This window comes from Eutrigla gurnardus (genome assembly GCF_963514095.1).
Source record: "Eutrigla gurnardus genome assembly, chromosome: 21".
NCBI lineage: Eukaryota > Metazoa > Chordata > Actinopteri > Perciformes > Triglidae > Eutrigla > Eutrigla gurnardus.
This window is the reverse complement of record NC_139932.1, coordinates 19,776,725-19,793,614: the sequence shown is the minus strand read 5'-3', so window position 1 is coordinate 19,793,614 and position 16,890 is coordinate 19,776,725. Positions and strand designations below refer to the sequence as shown.

The 16,890-nt window shown below is 46.0% G+C and overlaps 2 protein-coding genes across 3 annotated transcripts in view; one reads left to right on the top strand and one right to left on the bottom strand.

Moving 5' to 3' along the window:
• The first annotated feature begins 592 nt into the window (after positions 1 to 592).
• Positions 593 to 6,948, top strand: ccdc3a (coiled-coil domain containing 3a). Its single transcript, XM_084038371.1, has 3 exons — positions 593 to 1,373; positions 1,840 to 2,017; positions 5,745 to 6,948. The coding sequence occupies exons 1-3, from the start codon at positions 967 to 969 to the stop codon at positions 6,045 to 6,047; spliced, it is 888 nt and encodes a 295-aa protein (XP_083894497.1). The 5' UTR covers positions 593 to 966; the 3' UTR covers positions 6,048 to 6,948.
• Positions 6,949 to 9,501: 2,553 nt separating this feature from the next.
• camk1da (calcium/calmodulin-dependent protein kinase 1Da) overlaps positions 9,502 to 16,890 on the bottom strand; it is a 40,801-nt gene continuing 33,412 nt past the window's right edge. Inside the window, exons 7-11 of one of the 2 annotated variants that reach the window (XM_084039241.1) lie at positions 16,477 to 16,589; positions 15,628 to 15,706; positions 15,449 to 15,536; positions 14,520 to 14,785; positions 9,502 to 14,162 (exon numbers count right to left, since the gene is read on the bottom strand). In XM_084039241.1, coding sequence (XP_083895367.1) covers positions 13,634 to 14,162; positions 14,520 to 14,785; positions 15,449 to 15,536; positions 15,628 to 15,706; positions 16,477 to 16,589 — 1,075 coding nt within the window. In that variant the 3' untranslated portion in view covers positions 9,502 to 13,633. The remainder of the gene's footprint in view (positions 14,163 to 14,519; positions 14,786 to 15,448; positions 15,537 to 15,627; positions 15,707 to 16,476; positions 16,590 to 16,890) is intronic. The other variant, XM_084039240.1, reaches the window with a different exon arrangement.

Here is a 16,890-nt window from a genome sequence, read left to right as displayed (position 1 = left end):
AAAAAAAAAAAAAAAAAGTCACTGACTGTTTGGCTGTGGTTCAACTCTATCAGCCTAAATGAGGTCCCGATCATAGTGTGTCGAGCATCCTGAGACCAAAGTATGTGATGTTTTATGGATTATATTAAAACAGGAATTCTTCTGACACATCGTGATTTCTGGAGAGATTTAAATGATCCGGATCTGATCCAACAAAGACCATTGTTATCAGGCAGTGATGTGATTGAAATGTATCCAGATCGTTCACTTGGAAACCCCTCAAGGAAGACCATGCTCTCCAACGTTTCTGCTTCACTGACTGATCACCCCCCCCCCCCACCCCCCTATACTTTTGGATGCCTTCAAGTGCTCTTTTGGAAAAATGGAGAATTGCATACAAAAGAAGATTTGTAGTTCTACTCAAGTGATCTAGAGATAAAAATAAATAAATAAAACAAATTGTATACTTGAAGTTTACTAGAAAAGCCACCATTAATATTTGTTAATGATAAATAAAACAAAATTAAATGAAATTAAAATGTGAAAGAAAACAACCGATTTCAAGTCTTTATCATGGTTTCTCATGCATACGGATATTTTCCGGGTACTTGGTTCACACGGAGATGTCAGATGTCAGAGCGTCAGATCAGTACCTGAACGCAGCACCGATCCGGTCTGGTGAAGCCTGTCGCTCCCACAGCGGCAGACAGACAGATGAGCTGGAAACACCGACAGCACCGCTACAGGTCGGAGTGGTTGAAGTCTCTGCAGACTGATTCCACTGCTGAGTTCTGGAGGAGAACCTCTGCGTTTGCGCAGGTTTAGTTAATGGGCTCGTGTTGGTCAAGTAGGGTATCCTCACGCGTCCAGGTATAAACGCAGCCTCTTTTTCAGCCCACATTCAGCAACTACACTTGACCAAACACACACATTTTTAAGTGATTATCCAAATCACACTTTTCTCCAAACCATCTGCGGCTCTTCAGTATGCTCTCCACGGCTCTCCTCCTCGCAGCGCTCGGCGTTTTGGCGCATCTGGACACTTTTACGCACGGCTGCCAGCTGCCCTCCGAGTGGCGGCCGCTGAGCGAGAGCTGCCGGGCGGAGCTGGCGGAGATCATCGTGTACGCTCGGGTCCTGGCGATCCACCGGGAGCCTCTGGGCGGCGGGGCCGGCAGCCTGTACAACTCGCTGCCCTTCGGGTTCGGGTACGGGTACGAGGGCGCGGAGGAAGGGCTGCTGTACTCCGCGGAGGTGGAGCTGCTCTGCGACCAGGCCTGGGGCAGCATGCTGGAGGTGCCCACCGGGTCGAGGCTCAACCTGACCGGACTGGGGTACCTGTCCTGCCAGTCCCACACCGTGATGGAGAACTACTCCTACTTCTTCTTCCTCAGGTGAGATGGCGTTTCAATTCAACTGGTGCATTTAAAATACCAAGTCACACTGTACTTACAGCCCTAGACGGTTTATTGCTGGCCTTAAAATGCCAGTCTCATAAAAGTTCCATAAACTTTTTGCCAGACTAGACTTTTTGTTTAAACCAACACTCATTTTCATGTCTTTTGCCGGTTTGTTTTGGAGCAGACTCTGATCTACAGTCAGCTGTATAAACAAGACTACTGTGTTTAAAAATGTCTTTTTTAAAGTCTACTACTTGAGGCTGCCCAAGTATTTATATGTGGCACCTTTTAATCCACTACAGGCTCATAAAATAGGATGCATTTCCAACCTATTAAATAACTGTGCAAGTTTTCAAAACCATATTGGATCTGGTTAGAATTCAGAATTCAGCGAGCGTAAACACATTTCCTGCAGCAGCTTCAGCTCCCTCATCCAAGATTTCCTGTTTCGTCTCCGCAGGATGGACGAGAACTACAACATCCTTCCCCACGGCGTCAACTTCCAGGACGCCATCTTCGCCGACACGTCCGACAACAGGCGCACGTTCTCCAGCCTCTTCCAGTTCTCCAACTGCACCCAGGGGAGCCAGCCTTTCCACACCTTCAGCCCCGAGTGGGACACCCAGGAGGACAGCAGGGTACGGCCACCACACTATTTTTCTTTTACTGAATCATAAAGTATACTATGTCATCATGGCAATGCCATGTGACTGGATGGTTGGTTGCTATAGTAACGCTTGGCTGCTTCCTCAAAGACAAAAGAAAAACGACTCCCGTCTCCTCACACAACCTCTGATAAAAACAAACAGATAAAAAAAGTCTCCTTCTTCAGTCAAGTCAGCTTCTTTTGGTTTGTTTACAGAGGACGTAAACGAACCTGACACCATCTCGTTACCATGGAGATAACATGGAGAACTGGAGTAAAATGTGAACGTGGATGCAGTGTGTGTTCGGAAGAAGAGTGAGAGTGTGTGTGTGTGTGTGTGTGTGTGTGTGTGTGTGTGTTTTGGACACATAATCCTGAGTTGAGTTGTGACTCTGCTGACAGGAATGTGGTGGAGATCAGTAGAAACACACACACACACACACACACACACACACACACACACACACACACACACACACACACACACACACATCGCCATGAAGTATAAACAAAACAAGAATCAGCACTCAAGAGTTGATTGCACGGCTGTCTCCCCGGGCCGGCAGGATACTGGCCGCCCGGAGGTCAGAGGTCAAATAGCAGAGATCAACATCTTTGACGGGCAGTGGGTTTGAAAGCGTGTCGGTCTTGAGCTGCGATTTATAACAGCGTGAGGGGAATAGCTGCTGACCTGGGACCAGAGATAAGCTGAACCCTGTCAACGGGGGAAAGACGAGTCTGCAACGTTTCTTGTCACGCCTCCTCTGAACGCGCTGAGCGGGTCGCACTTCAGACAAGACGGGACACGGAGACGAGGCCGAGACGAGTCTTTGACCCCATTTTGAAAGATTACGAGGGCGACTGTTTGGATGTTGGAGAGCTTCGTTCATTCGGCGGCTCCCTTGAGACCTGAATTAGGCTTCTCCTGAGGTACTTCAATGACTTGGACTCCACTTGGACATGTCTCCTTCGACTTGCCCCAAAAGACTTAATTTGAATCCAGAAAATCTAACAGTAATATTCATCTAATGTAACAAAGCAGCATCATTTACATCATTACTTTATGTCAATATTCAAATGCACCTCTATTAGCATCATTACGGTAACAGTGCAGCCTGCAGCAGACGTAGAGAGACTCAACTAAACCTTAACTAAATGAACCAGGAGAGGTGCAGGTGTGCGGCGTCTCGCTCTCTACAGGGTTCGACCTCCAGGCTCAGAGCTATGAGGTCAAAGGTCAGCGAGTTCGGGGGTTAAAGAGAACAAGCGCTCGCATGTAGAGGCAAGGCGGGACAAAACAGGTGTTTCACATGCAGGAATTTGTGGAAGAGGACGAGCCGGACGCCTCTTCGTCTTCCTCTTCGTCTTCCTCTTCGTCTTCCTCTTCATCTTCGTCTCTCTCCCATAACCTCCTCGTTTCCCTGTTTTATCCATCAAGCAAAACACGAACCGTAATCAAATTTAAATTAAAAGCAACAAGATCTAATTTCTAATTCCTCCCTCTATCTTTCCAAGAGGATCTTCAAAGTGTTTCTCAGGCTGACTCTCTCTCTCTCTCTCTCTCTCTCTCTCTCCCGCCGCTTTGAGGTTTGTTTAAAACACAAAACCTCCTTGAAAACCGGGAGCTTGTTTGCGTCTGGTTTCAGCCTCGTGGGAACCAGACGCCCCTCCACCAGGATCCACTTTTCTGCCAGAACCTTCAATTAGCTTTTGTTGAAGCCCCCCCCCCCCCTCTCTTATCAGCAGCACTCAGAGCAGCTCTTACCATGACAACCGCTGGAAGCCCACCCTCATCTGTTTTATACATATTCCTTTTTTTCACTTGACAGGCTGCAGCAAGATAGAGGCAAATTCCCCAAATACTCCTTAATCAGCACATTTCTGTGTTTACACGCGCTCTAATGATTAGACCGTAACCACAGCCGGGGAATACTCCCGTTGTGACCCTCACGCAAACACCTTTTACACGTTTTCTGACTCTCGTTAACGTTTTTACGTGGACGCTTGGAGGGATAGAAACAACGCCGACGTCCGCCCACTTTCTCTTCTTCTTCTCCTCCTCTCGCTGCCGGCCTTTTCTTCCTTTTTATCTCCTCATCTCTCGCTCTCTTTCAAGCTTTTTTTTTGTCTCTGTTTTATAATCACACACACACACACACACACACACACACACACACACACACACACACACACACACACACACACAGAGGACACATCCGGGATTGTCTCATTTGACCTCATGCTGAGTCTCCATATAAAGTTAGAAGGAGAACTCAAAAAGTCTGCGGGGGTAAATGAGTGGTCAGGTCAGCCCGGACACACACACACACACACACACACACACACACACACACACACACACACACACACACACACACACACACACACACACACAGAGGACACATCCGGGATTGTCTCATTTGACCTCATGCTGAGTCTCCATATAAAGTTAGAAGGAGAACTCAAAAAGTCTGCGGGGGTAAATGAGTGGTCAGGTCAGCCCGGACACACACACACACACACACACACACACACACACACACACACACACACACACACACACACACACACACACACACACACACACACTCACTACTCTACTTTGTTAACAAACCCAATTTTCATTCATTTCCCCTGACTTTCTTTGATCCACCGGATGTTTTCTGATCCAGACAGCCCACTGGTGGTCTTACTTCAGGTTTTTGGGTTGCTAGGCAACCTAGATACCCAAATGTATAAAAACCTCAATCCTTTAAAATAGACCACGTCTTTAAACATGCATTTACTTCATATTTGACCAGATATTTAAACTATATATTTAGAGATGTGTTTCTGTCCACCATCATCTTTTAGCTCTGTGTTGGGTCTCCTCCGACTCCCAAGGGAAATATCTGGCTCTTTAGCTGCTAAATGTTCGTGCACGTCTATAGCGGAGGTCGTTTTGATTTCTGGCGTTCTAAAGCCGTGATCGTGGACAAAAGAGGCACTTTCTTTTCCCGGCATGTGTCCTCTAAATACTGTTTATACAGATGATGCTAAACAGCAGGTAGGTAACAACCGGATGTTTTGACAGGTGGTGTGAGTGTGTGAGAGTGTGTGTGTGTGTGTGTGTGTGTGAGAGTGTGTGTGTGTGTGTGTGTGTGTGTGTGAGTGTGTGTGTGTGTGTCACAGAGAGGCTTCCTATGAGAAAGGGTTCAAACTGTAATAAAAAATGTTACGTAATCTGTTTTTTTGCCTTTTGTTTGTTTAAACGGAAATAAAAGGGACTTCCCTTTAAAGGGTCAGTTCACCCAAAAGACTGGTTGTCCAGATAGATAATCAGAGATCAATGGAATCGTTATATAGCAGTGAAAATGAGTCACGTGACCATGCTGTGACCACGAGAGCGCCGTAAACCCCGCTGGTTGAGGTCAGCGCTGCTCCACCAATGAGATGTGAAAGGTTGGGGCCCCTGAAACATCAAAGTGTGTGACCGCTGCATTGTGAGGGAGGTCGGGGGGGTGAGACATGTATGTTACGCAGACAGACACTGGTAGCAGGGAGTCTGATTGGATGAATCCCTCCTCCCTCCTCCCAAGAGTGTTGCAGAGAAGAAAAAAACGGTCATTTTCTCAGAGAGGCTGCTGGGAAAATGCCATCACCTGGTGGTAAAGAAAACAACTTCCTGCATGTTGTAACTTACTTTTCTCCTCCTCCTCCTCCTCCTCCTCCTCCTCCAGCTGCTGTGCTCCTCGGTGCAGGCGGCGCTGTTCGACGAGGAGGAGCGAGGCCGCAAGATCCAGGAGCGTCTGGCGGCGTCGGAGAGGAGGAACCGGCAGCTGAAGGAGCGCGTCCGCAAGGTGAAGCGCTCCCTGAGGAACGCCCGCAAGGCCGCCCGCAAGGCCGAGCAGGAGGCGCTGGAGCTGCGCGAGAAGCTGAAGGCGGCGGAGCGGAGGGCGGGGCATCACCTCAACGCCATCACGCAGGAGGAGCCTCCACCCGGGCGCTACGCCACCACGATACGCAAGAGGATGCAGCTTTAACTAAACCCCACCCCCCAAAAACTGAGAAGAGGGAGGCTGCTGGGCGGTCTCCCTCCATGTGACACAGAAACAGCAACATATGAGTAAACAAGTAATAATCCACATAGTTTTCCTGTAAACAAACTTCTCCTTCTTTCTATCGCATCACTGATATAATACAAGAGTGACGAGGCTTGATCCTGGTCGAGGGAAGTTTCCTGAAAGAGGATCAAACTCGATGATTACTCTTCCAGGTGGAGCTGCTCCGTTGCCCTCGACGACCAGATCCAGTTCCTGCTCTGTGCTCGTCTCCATAGCGACCGTACGAGTCCCTCTGGCTCTCCCAACCGGAGATTAAAGGAGTTCATCTACTTTAAAAGAACTAACCGTTTAGTTTAAAGGGGCACTTCACCTATTTTATGTGTCGGATGAAGTTCTACTCTGAAAACAAATAGTTTATAATATCTTTTGTGGCTCTGGTGGAGGTTTGCCATGTGTTAAAATAATAATAACCCAAGTGATGTCACCGGGGGTTTGGGAAAGGGGGGCAAGGAGGCTGGAAGACATCCAGGTGGGCTCAGCTAGGGTCTAACAGGAAGTGACAAACATTAAAGCTGCGATGCGTAGCTTAAAGATGCTTCTTTACTAATTTGACCCATTTTTGATATAAAAATAGTGATTTAAGCAGCTTTAAGTCTTTCTTACGACACATTTTAGGACGATATGCAACAAAAATATGTTTCATGCGATCACGGCACATTTCATTTGAATGATGCGGCGCTTTATTGCCTTTTTTCTTTGACATTTGAGTTGTTCACTTATTGTTCCTTTAGCTTGTTTTTTTTAAAGTCTGGAGCATCCTTCGTGTATATTTTTGTATGAATGTTTGTCTGCATATAAAATTTGACTTGGATGAACATCAGCGCCAAAGCGGCGAGTGTTTTTGAAGAAGCCTATTAAACGTCCGCAAGAAAACAAATAACCACACACACAGCGGTTCAGTTAAGCCCCTTACAGCATCACACTCGGGCGTGTAAAGGGAGGTTGAGGTCAGAGGAGAAACACTGGAAGAGATATCACAGGAAGAGATGTGTGTCTGGTCCATCAAGTGACTGGAATGTGTTTGTGTGGGCAGCAATGTTCTGAACAGCAGGACGCCGCCGCTGAAATATTCCTCTAAAAAGCTCCCGGAGGGAGGCGAGCAGCCGCCGCATCACGAGAAACCCGGCGAATGGAAGGAAAACAAATCATCGAAACACGACGGAGCCAGAGGGAGAGGGAGGGAGCTTCTCTCTCGTGCCACTAAATCACACGGCGAAGAATAAAGCAGCAGCTGAAAATGTCACCTGCAGTCGGTGATCCAGATCCAAGGCGACAAGGAAGCAAACACCCGGTTTGTACATCCTGTCGTCTCCTCGGTGTCTATGCTGAGTCAGCATGTTAGTCACACAGCAGAGGAAGTACTTTATGTCGTTGTTAAACCTGCAGCAGCCGATCACGCAAGATAAGAACAGCGAGACGGAGTTCAAATGAGTGTTGTGACAGGTTGTCAAACGGAAGTGACCATATTTGGACTGTTGGAGGAGCGACGGGTGGATCTGATGAACACAAGCTCCATCTGGATTCTGGTGTGAAGCTGCTGACAAAGTTGGCTTCATAATTCAAGGTCAAATGTTAAAGTCATCTTAGCTAACTGCATCAATAGCGACCTGTCAATCACAGGGTAGCCCCGCCCCTTATCACCCCATATTCAGGTCTCAATAGACCATAATTTACTTAATGAACATCATGTTGGATTGAACAATAAACGAATGTTTAGGATGTCCACTGAGATAATAAATCCAGAGAGAATTAGGCTCATTTCCTCATAGACTTCCATGTGATCTGACTTCTTTTTGCATGAAAGTCAAAAGAAGCTGCGTTGGTTTGTAGCTTCCTCACTGACGGGAGGGAAACATCACATCACCCCCTACTGTCTACTTTCAGAACTGTCTGTCCAAATCACACGGATGCTCTCAAATCCTCCGGCACGCCACGATCCCACCTCGTCGTTTCCTGAACAAAACAAAACGCCCAAAACGCCCAAAACAAAACAGTGTTATCTCCCTGTTTCAGATGATCTGCTTGTAATTAGTTTTATTGCAAATATATGAGAAGAACAGAAAACATCTCTGTGGGGGAGAGAGGAGGAGGAGGGGGTGGGGGGGGGGGGGGGGGGGGGAGCCTGCAGAGAGAGGAGGAGGAGGAGGAGGAGGAAGAGGGAGGAAGCCTGCTGAGAGAGGAGGAGGAGGAGGAGGAGGAAGAGGGAGGAAGCCTGCTGAGAGAGGAGAGAGGAGGAGGAGGAGGAGGCTGGAGGCCTGAATTAAAGATGAGGAGACGTCGCTGAGAAGCAGAGATCAGTGACTCAGAGCACATGTGCACTTGACAGCTTGACAGCCGGAGTCAACAAAGTCAAAACAGTGTTTGTATCAGAGTGTGTGTGTGTGTGTGTGTGTGTGTGTGTGTGTGTGTGTGTGTGTGTGTGTGTGTGTGTGTGTGTGTGTGTGTGTGTTGCTGTGTGCCAAAGGGATGTAAAAGGCTTTGATTTCGCAATATTAACTTCTGGGCTTTTGGTGTGTGTGTGTGTGTGTGTGTGTGTGTGCGTGTGTGTGTGTGTGTGTTTACAGACGGGCAGTCTTGAACCAGGAAGTTCTAACCATAATCTTCAAAGAAAAAACATTTCTTTAAATCCCGACAGCAATTAGTAAATCAAAGAAGAAAAATAATCTAATCACGACACTTTAGACAACATTTACATTGTTGTTCATTTAGGTGAAAATGTTAGTGATAATATAGGAACACACACACACACACACACACACACACACACACACACACACACACACACACACACACACACACACACACACACACACACACACACACACACACACACACACACACACACTGTCTGTCTTTCCTGCTAATAAACAGACTGCAAAAACGCTCCAGCAGTTTGTTGTAATACAGCAGGCCAATTCCAATAATTCTTCAATAATTGAATTAATTAAGAAAACATCAACCATTCATTCCCTTTGTCTTTTTTTCGTCAGCCAACAGCTATTTAAATCCTTCACACTGGGCAGCTGTGAAGATTCAAAGATGTTGAGCAACTGCTGTCACAGAAAAACACTGATATCAAGCAAAAAACATGCTGAGTGGCCTCTTTTTAGTTCTTTCTCAAGTCTAACGTGTGGATACCGGAGTATAAACTGTCTGAGCGTAATCTTACATGGAGAGGCAACATCTGCAGATGTTTTCAATGCTTTAACCCTATATTATGCCTTCCAACATCTGTGCTCCGCCTGCCAAACATCTGCAGCATATAAATAGGCTAAATGTCAAAATGGTAAAGAGTGTCTGGTGTCTGCTTTACAGAGAACAAACACACATATATGTAGAATAAATGTACAAATAAATAAATACAGAGTCACACTACGATCATTCAGGATTTATTCCAGGAGAAAGACTAACGAAACACAATCAGTCGCTCTGGTCTGTGTCGTCATGGTAACTCTGATATGTGCACATGATTGTCGAAGGCATCTGATATACAAGCCCCATTAACAGAAAGTCATCATCATCATCATCATCATCATCACAGCACGCTCAGTGCAATGAAATGAGGGTCGTGACGGAGGAGGTGCACAGGACGGGGGTTTGTTTGTTTGTTGTGGTCACATGCAGAGAGTAAATACAACACAGCCGGTCAGCTGGACGAGGACGCCCGCAGGGAGACACCGGGGCCCGAAAAAACACAGCAGGAGGAACGTTTGAGTCCCACGAACAAAGTCTCTGAGGCGGAGCGGCTCTGGTTGGCCTGTTTTTAACATCAGCTGGACGGAGGTACAGCTGCTAGCATCGTGCTGACAACCTGTTCCATTAACGTTAGATGTTAGCCATTAATATTATAAATAAAATGAACCACGACTTCCAGCTACGTAGCCTCAGAACTACCAATACATAAAGGCTACTGCTAACCAGTTTATTCATTAATGAAAAGCAACAAAACAAAATGTTACATTATTATTATCATCATGTATTCAGGGAATGATTCACTTTCATAATCAGCATTAGCTCCACTTCCCCTAATAGTGAGCTAAGTTGCGATAACCAATGAAATTGTTCGTAGAAGTGAAACTCGAGCGTTTTTTCCGTGGACTCGGACGTCTCAACCTGCGTACGTCTTTACATAACACAGATACGAACATCATACAAGGGCATATACGATTATGCAAACACTCATGGTGAGCAATTTTATTTTTTATTATTTCTCCACATGCTTGCGTTTTTTTTTTCTCTCCATCTTTTTGTGACGCGCGCAAAAAAAGGAGGGGGCGGGGCTAAATGGGGGCGATGGGCGGACGAGGGCGGCCTCGTCCTCATAACAGTGTTTTTCTGAGTCAGTCACAGCTTTGGATTTCTTCCTTTAGAACGGCAAAGAAACAACAAACAAACGTAAGCCTGAGTTCAGTAAACGATGACCTTTGACCTTTTAGTTGGACCGACACTGAAGAGTTAAACGTGAAGCTCTGCAGGTCACATGACCGGAGATATGACAGCAGACGACAGCGGGGATAAAGGGGATTCTAGCTCCTTCTTTTACATGAAACATTTCATAGAGAATACAATCAACTCACTCACTCACTCACTCACTCACTCACTCACTCACTCGCCTGAACAGCAAAACATCTGTAAATATCATTCATGTTCACAATATATTTACAGTAGCGTCTTTAACATGGATTTCATTCATAAATCTTTTTTTTCCCCGTTTTTCGTTGAACAGCAGACGTGAAACCACAGGGCAGCGTGAACCTGAACCCTCGCCATACATTCGTAAACCCAAACATTTAATGACACGTACTCTTCCTCCAGCGTTGGTTGAAGATTCATTAACACCTTTTTGTGCCAGAGATCACTCAATATTAATAACGATAATGAATAGTTGAGTGTTTGAAATGGCAGGGATTCACATATTTATTCCCACTTAAAAACTAAATCTAGGTGATGATGTCGTTTCCTGAACCCACCTCCGAGGAAAAGCACTTAAAAAAACAACCAAATGCATAGCGATCAACGGGGGATGAACACATGGTTAATAATCAGATTAAGGAATAAAGCCCTTACATGGATAAAAGGTCCCCTCAGTAACACACGGATGATGACATGGATCAACACAGTAGAGAAAATGTAACACAAACCCCGGCGGTCAAAACGTCAGCGTGAATATACTCTGTGAAAGAAGGAGACGGCGTTGTAAATCCGTTAAAAACAACAAAACAAACACTAAAAAAGTCAGCTTTCCACTACCCGCACATTTAAAACAACTAAGTAAACCAACCCCGCCAACATCGTTAAAAAAAACTCTATTATCAATCTGGATCCGTTGCTAGGACGACATGCATAAAAGCAACAGGCCATGATTTGTCTGAAAGGACCGAGTTCAGTTGCAAGTCTCACAATTAATGCTTGAAAAACAAGGTGTGTTACATCGGGCTCAGACCAGCTGTATATCTGGGAGATTAGGGTTTCTTCATGAGGAGCCAGTCGGGGCTGAAGGCTACAGACGGGGAAAGCTGGTTTTTAACGTTTAAAACGTGGGAAAAGCACAAAATCAGGACACATTTACCCTCGCAGAGCTTATCAAGGTGCTGCTGTCAAAGAACAGGGAACACAGTGAGACAGATTTAGACTGGACGGCGATCACGAATGTCTGAATTACGCAGACGGACGCCAAAAGTGAATTCCAGGAAGCTCGGGTGAGTAATTTGACTTTCATCCAGCTGTGGTCTCACCCTCCCGACACACGGATTAAAACAAGCACTATGACTAATGTGCAGGTCATTATTAGGAGCACTCTATGTACTATATTAATATTAATACAACAAAAAGAAGGCAAATGGCAAAAAGATCAGGAAGGGATCAAAGGTGAATAAATTCCTCTCCAGATTGATTTGCAGCTGGATTCAGCCCTTGGTTTACATCTGACGAGTTCTGTTCTAAATAATTGGAGTAGAATGAACCAAATTGTCTTCGTCTTTGGCTACAAGTCACAATAAAGGGATCAGAAGATTTGCATCGAGACAATCTGATATGTGTGAGTGAGCACCCGACATTTACGCCTCTGCTCCTCAGCTTTGTCTGAGAGGACACGACGAACCAGCGACACGAGCCAAGAGTCATCGATAATATCTTAGAAACAAAGTCAGTCATATCAAGCTTAGATGAGCATTTAAACAGGGACTCCAAGCTGTGGACTTCAGCCTCTCAAACCCAGCGGTCCATCCGAACCCTCGGCCCGACAGGAAGTAGATAGCGGACGATCAAGAGAAGCGAGCTACCTGAACCCACCTCCGGTTTCACCACAACTAACCTATCCTCCATGTTGTTTTGGCGGTTTCCGTCCACTTAGCAAAGAGCTCTGATTGTTTCGGGGGGAAACAGCCTAAAACAGTGGAACGAGTTCTGCATGCTGCGAGTCAGAAAGCACCTTGGAGTCCTTGGTGCGTTAGTCTGAGCCCAGGTCTGAGTCTCCGATATTCAAGTCACGAGTCACTACAACGCAATAAGGACGCCGCTAACGGATCATTAGCTCACGGATCATTAGCTAACGGATGCCACAACAAGAAAAACACAGACAGAACAAGCTAAACAAGGAAATCCGTATTCACCAGCTCACAGTGCAGCCCAGTTTTCCCTGAGCACTTCTGAACCGGGTGAGGATGGGGAGACGGTGAGTTCATGGCTTCTTTAGAGGGGAAGGAACAGCGTTTTATTCGTCTGAATACTCTGAGGACCCACGTGGGAAGAAGCAGTTAAGAATCCCTGCTTGGGAAATCAAATGGGAACATGTAGTCGCCAACATTCTCCACTGGAGGCAGGTTGTTTCTTCTTCTGGTAAATACTATTCTATCCTAAAACCTGCTGCATGCTTCATAGTATGTGTGTCCCTTAAAGGGTGGTTGTTATAAAAGGCTTATAAAGTAAGAAAATAATAAACAGATCAGAATCTTTCAGACAATAAAGAGGTTTTCTAACATCCACTCTGGGTTATTATTCTCTTTTTTTTTAAATAAAGGTTCATCTCTACTCTCTGATAAACGTTAAGTGGATGGTGGCTAATCTGTGTCTGAAAACATATCCGACCCTCTGTGCAAAATACATAAAGCGCTTACTCATGTTTCCACGTTTCAACAGTCGTATGGTACTTTTAAAGCACTTCTTAAAGCACGAACAAACAGACAGACGAGCCCATCAGGACATAGAATATGTCTCAAAGGTGCTATATGTTGCTTTTTTAAACAAACATAACATGAAGTGTTGCTGCATCAGTAAAATTAATGTAAACAAATCCTCACGGAGGAGCCTATCAGCCTCCACCATCGTATTTATCCACAGTAATTATACCAAACGCTATCGATTTAGCATGTTTGCTTTATAAAAAGGGACACATAACACCTCTGACATTAACAACTAATAAAAAATAAAACAATCCAGTTGTCAACAGTCAAAACCTAAAAAAAGAAAGAAAAAAGCTGAATAAAGTGTGGCAGGAAAGACCAGATTCAAGCAGGAAGTTGATGCTGACTGACATTGAATAATAGGATCCCGCCGTGAACCACGTTACTGACCCATTCATCATCAAACAGCAACCAATCACAGCCGGCCGTACAAACGTCCTCGTGGAGAGTCCGTGGCCGTTGCTGTGGCGGGCGGGTGGAGGGCGTGCGGCATGGCGCTGTGTGGTTGGTGGGGTGGAGGTAAAAGTCCTCTGCTCTCCCGGGAGCAGGGCGGGGAACTTGCTGGGGGGAGGCGCATTCGAGTGGAAAGGCGGTGAGGGAGAAGGGAGGAGCAAGGAGGAGAGGGGAGGGGGGAGATCCTCTCCCTCTCTCTGTCATCCTCCGTCTCTTTCCGTCTCTCTGCCTCACAGCGCCGTGGCCTCCCAGCTGGTTCCCCGCGGGACCTGGCGTCACTTGGTCTCCGTGAGCACCGGGGCGGGAACCGCCGAGGGGTGTTGGCGGCTCAGCTCCGCCCCCGCGGCGGGAGAAGAGGCTGCGGACGCCAGACTGCAGGGCGTCGCCGGGGCGGCTACACCTGAGAGGGGAGAGTCGGCGGACGGGTCAGCGGGAATGTATTTTTATATAATGTGGTAACTGACTCTTTGCTAAGCCACGCCCACTTGTGTTACTGTTACGATGCCTTCCATTCTCACGTTAGCTGCAATAAACAGGGTCGCCCATAACGTTGGAATAATAAAGTCTTGTCTTCTCTAGCTCGAAACAAATGTTATGCGTGAGTTACTTTCACCTGAAACAGAATGTAACCATCAAAAGTGATTCCTGATGCATTTAAATAGGAATAAACAGAGGATTGTGTTTGAAAACAAAATATTCCAACTTTATGGGCGACAGTGTACAAATGTCTCCACTTTCTGGTGCTACCGACTCGTACTCACATTCCTTGCGGGGAGCCGCTACGTTGTTGTCTGTGGAAGAGGTTTTGCTGGCGGTGGAGTTGGCGCTCTGGCCCTGCGCCGCCTGGCCGGCGTTTTGGCTCTGAGCTGGCTGGTTCTGGCCCGCCTGGCTCTGGCTCTTAGCCGGCCTCTGCGTCTGGTTGGGCCTGGTCGGCGGGTTGGAGGCGTCCATGCTGCTCCCCATGCTGCTCCCGAGCTGCAGCCGCCTCATGTGCCGAACCACGGCGGTGGCGTTGAAGGCTTGCTGGAGAGAGGCGAGACACGTGGGAAGATGAGCGGTCACTTTGTGTGCATCGTTAACCGGCCATTGGAATTAGAATGCAAAACATTTTAACAGCATGTTTGATATAAACGTGATGTTTTGTCGTGGGTCATTCAGACGTATAAACGTAATGAAAGTTGGAAGAAGCAGAGCGGTTCTGCGGTGGTTTATTTCTCTCTATTGGTTCTGCATGAGGTCGCCGCACTACCAATGTACCGTTTCATGGGTAGAAGGGGATTTTATTAAGGATTGTTAAAATACTGAGTGATTGGAAAGATCGAAAAAGTGATTTTTCATTTCACAGCTGCTTTGAAGCTGCAGACCAGAATCTGCTTTCCATGAACTGGCACTCGTGCAAAAAAAAAAAAAAGCCACGATACGGTCTTCTGCTGTAGTTTATCTTCCATTAAAAACATCTGAGGTTGAAATCTTACACAGGCTGGATGTGTGAGGACCTGCTCTTAAAGAAGTCTGCAGGTTACTCTCTTCTTCTGAGAGCCGAGCAGAGGATGATGAAGGTGAACTCCCGACCAAGTTTTTCCTACGCCGTGATTCATCTTATAAAACAACACACAGTCGTCCTGGAGTAATGTGCTGCAGTCCAGCCAAAACCACGAGGAATAAACTGCAGTAAACAACATTTACCCTCCATTTGCTCTTGGCGAAGTTCTTTCTGATCTGCCGGCTGACTGACTCATGGATGTTCTTGCAGAGTGCTGTATCACCGGCGATCCTGACACACACACAAATTCAAGTTAATACTTCTGACGGTACATCAAGATCTATATTGATTCTTTCTCCGTGTATTAGCGTGTGTTTCTTACCAGGGGTGTCTGAGTGCCTGATCACAGGTGAAACGCTTTGCTGGATCTTTTTCCATCAGATTGCCGATGAAATCCTTGGCTGAAAAACAAAAAGTTCCATATAACCGTATCAACTTTAAACAGCGTTTTTGAAACATTTTACTTATCTGCTTCAAAAAGATACGTGTGGTGAAAATCCTGGTGTCTTTGAAACGTAATCTCTCAGGAGAAGCGAACCTAGAGCGCCTGAAAAGGCTTCCAAGCGGTGGTTTGAAAGCAAACCAAGCACCCACAGGATTTTATGACAGCAGATCTGTGATTTTACCACAATTTCAAAAACTAATAAATCCAGCTGATTCCCTAACGTTTGCTCAACACATCTCAATATTTCTTTGACTTAAATATTGGGTTGAAAATGGTCACAGCAGGGTTGCATCTTCAGTTGAAGTGAAAAATGTATTAATTTATGAATTTATGAGGTTATTAGAAAACAGCATTCAAACCCACGTAACTCTGGTCTCAGGTTATTTACGAGCACTGACCGCTATATTTGCTTCAGGAGGAAACCGGACACTTTAGAAAACACAAGGCTTCACCTGACAGCACATAAATGCTGTTTTACACACTGGAATCTAACGGCTTTTACTGCCCTTGTTTGCTACGATGGTGACCTATGACCCCACGCATTAACTCTCTCACACACACACTCCCAAAAACACTCATTCCAGGCTGATGATGTCACAGCTATGATGGAGAGGGGGTGTGTGGTCCATGTGTGGTTGGAGGAAGAGAAAGTGGTCAAGGGAGCCTAAAAAGAAGAAGATGAAGAAGAAGTAGTGCGAGGTGAGGAAGAGGAGGATGAAGTCTCACCTGAGTCCGATATGTCGTCCCAGTACGGTGCGTCGAACTCGTAGTCTGCTTTCAGGATCTGCTCAAACAGCTTGGAGTCGTTTTCGTCGTAGAACGGAGGGTAACCACACAGCCTGCACACAAAACATTTACTCATTCATACTGGGATTCACCCACTCATTAACAGAGTCATTCATTTTACTCCTCAGTCAGTCGCCGAGTGATGCATTAACTCACTTTGTCATTTACTTACTCATTTATTTATGCAGTATTCATACTGTGAACAAACAAGTTATCTACTAACTGGTTTATCCATCGACACAAAATCATTTATTCACTCACTTATATATGAAATCATCCATTTAGGGTTGATGAAGGATTAGTTCCACTATCGTTGGTTAATTCATTCATTAATTAGACAAAACAAGTTATTTG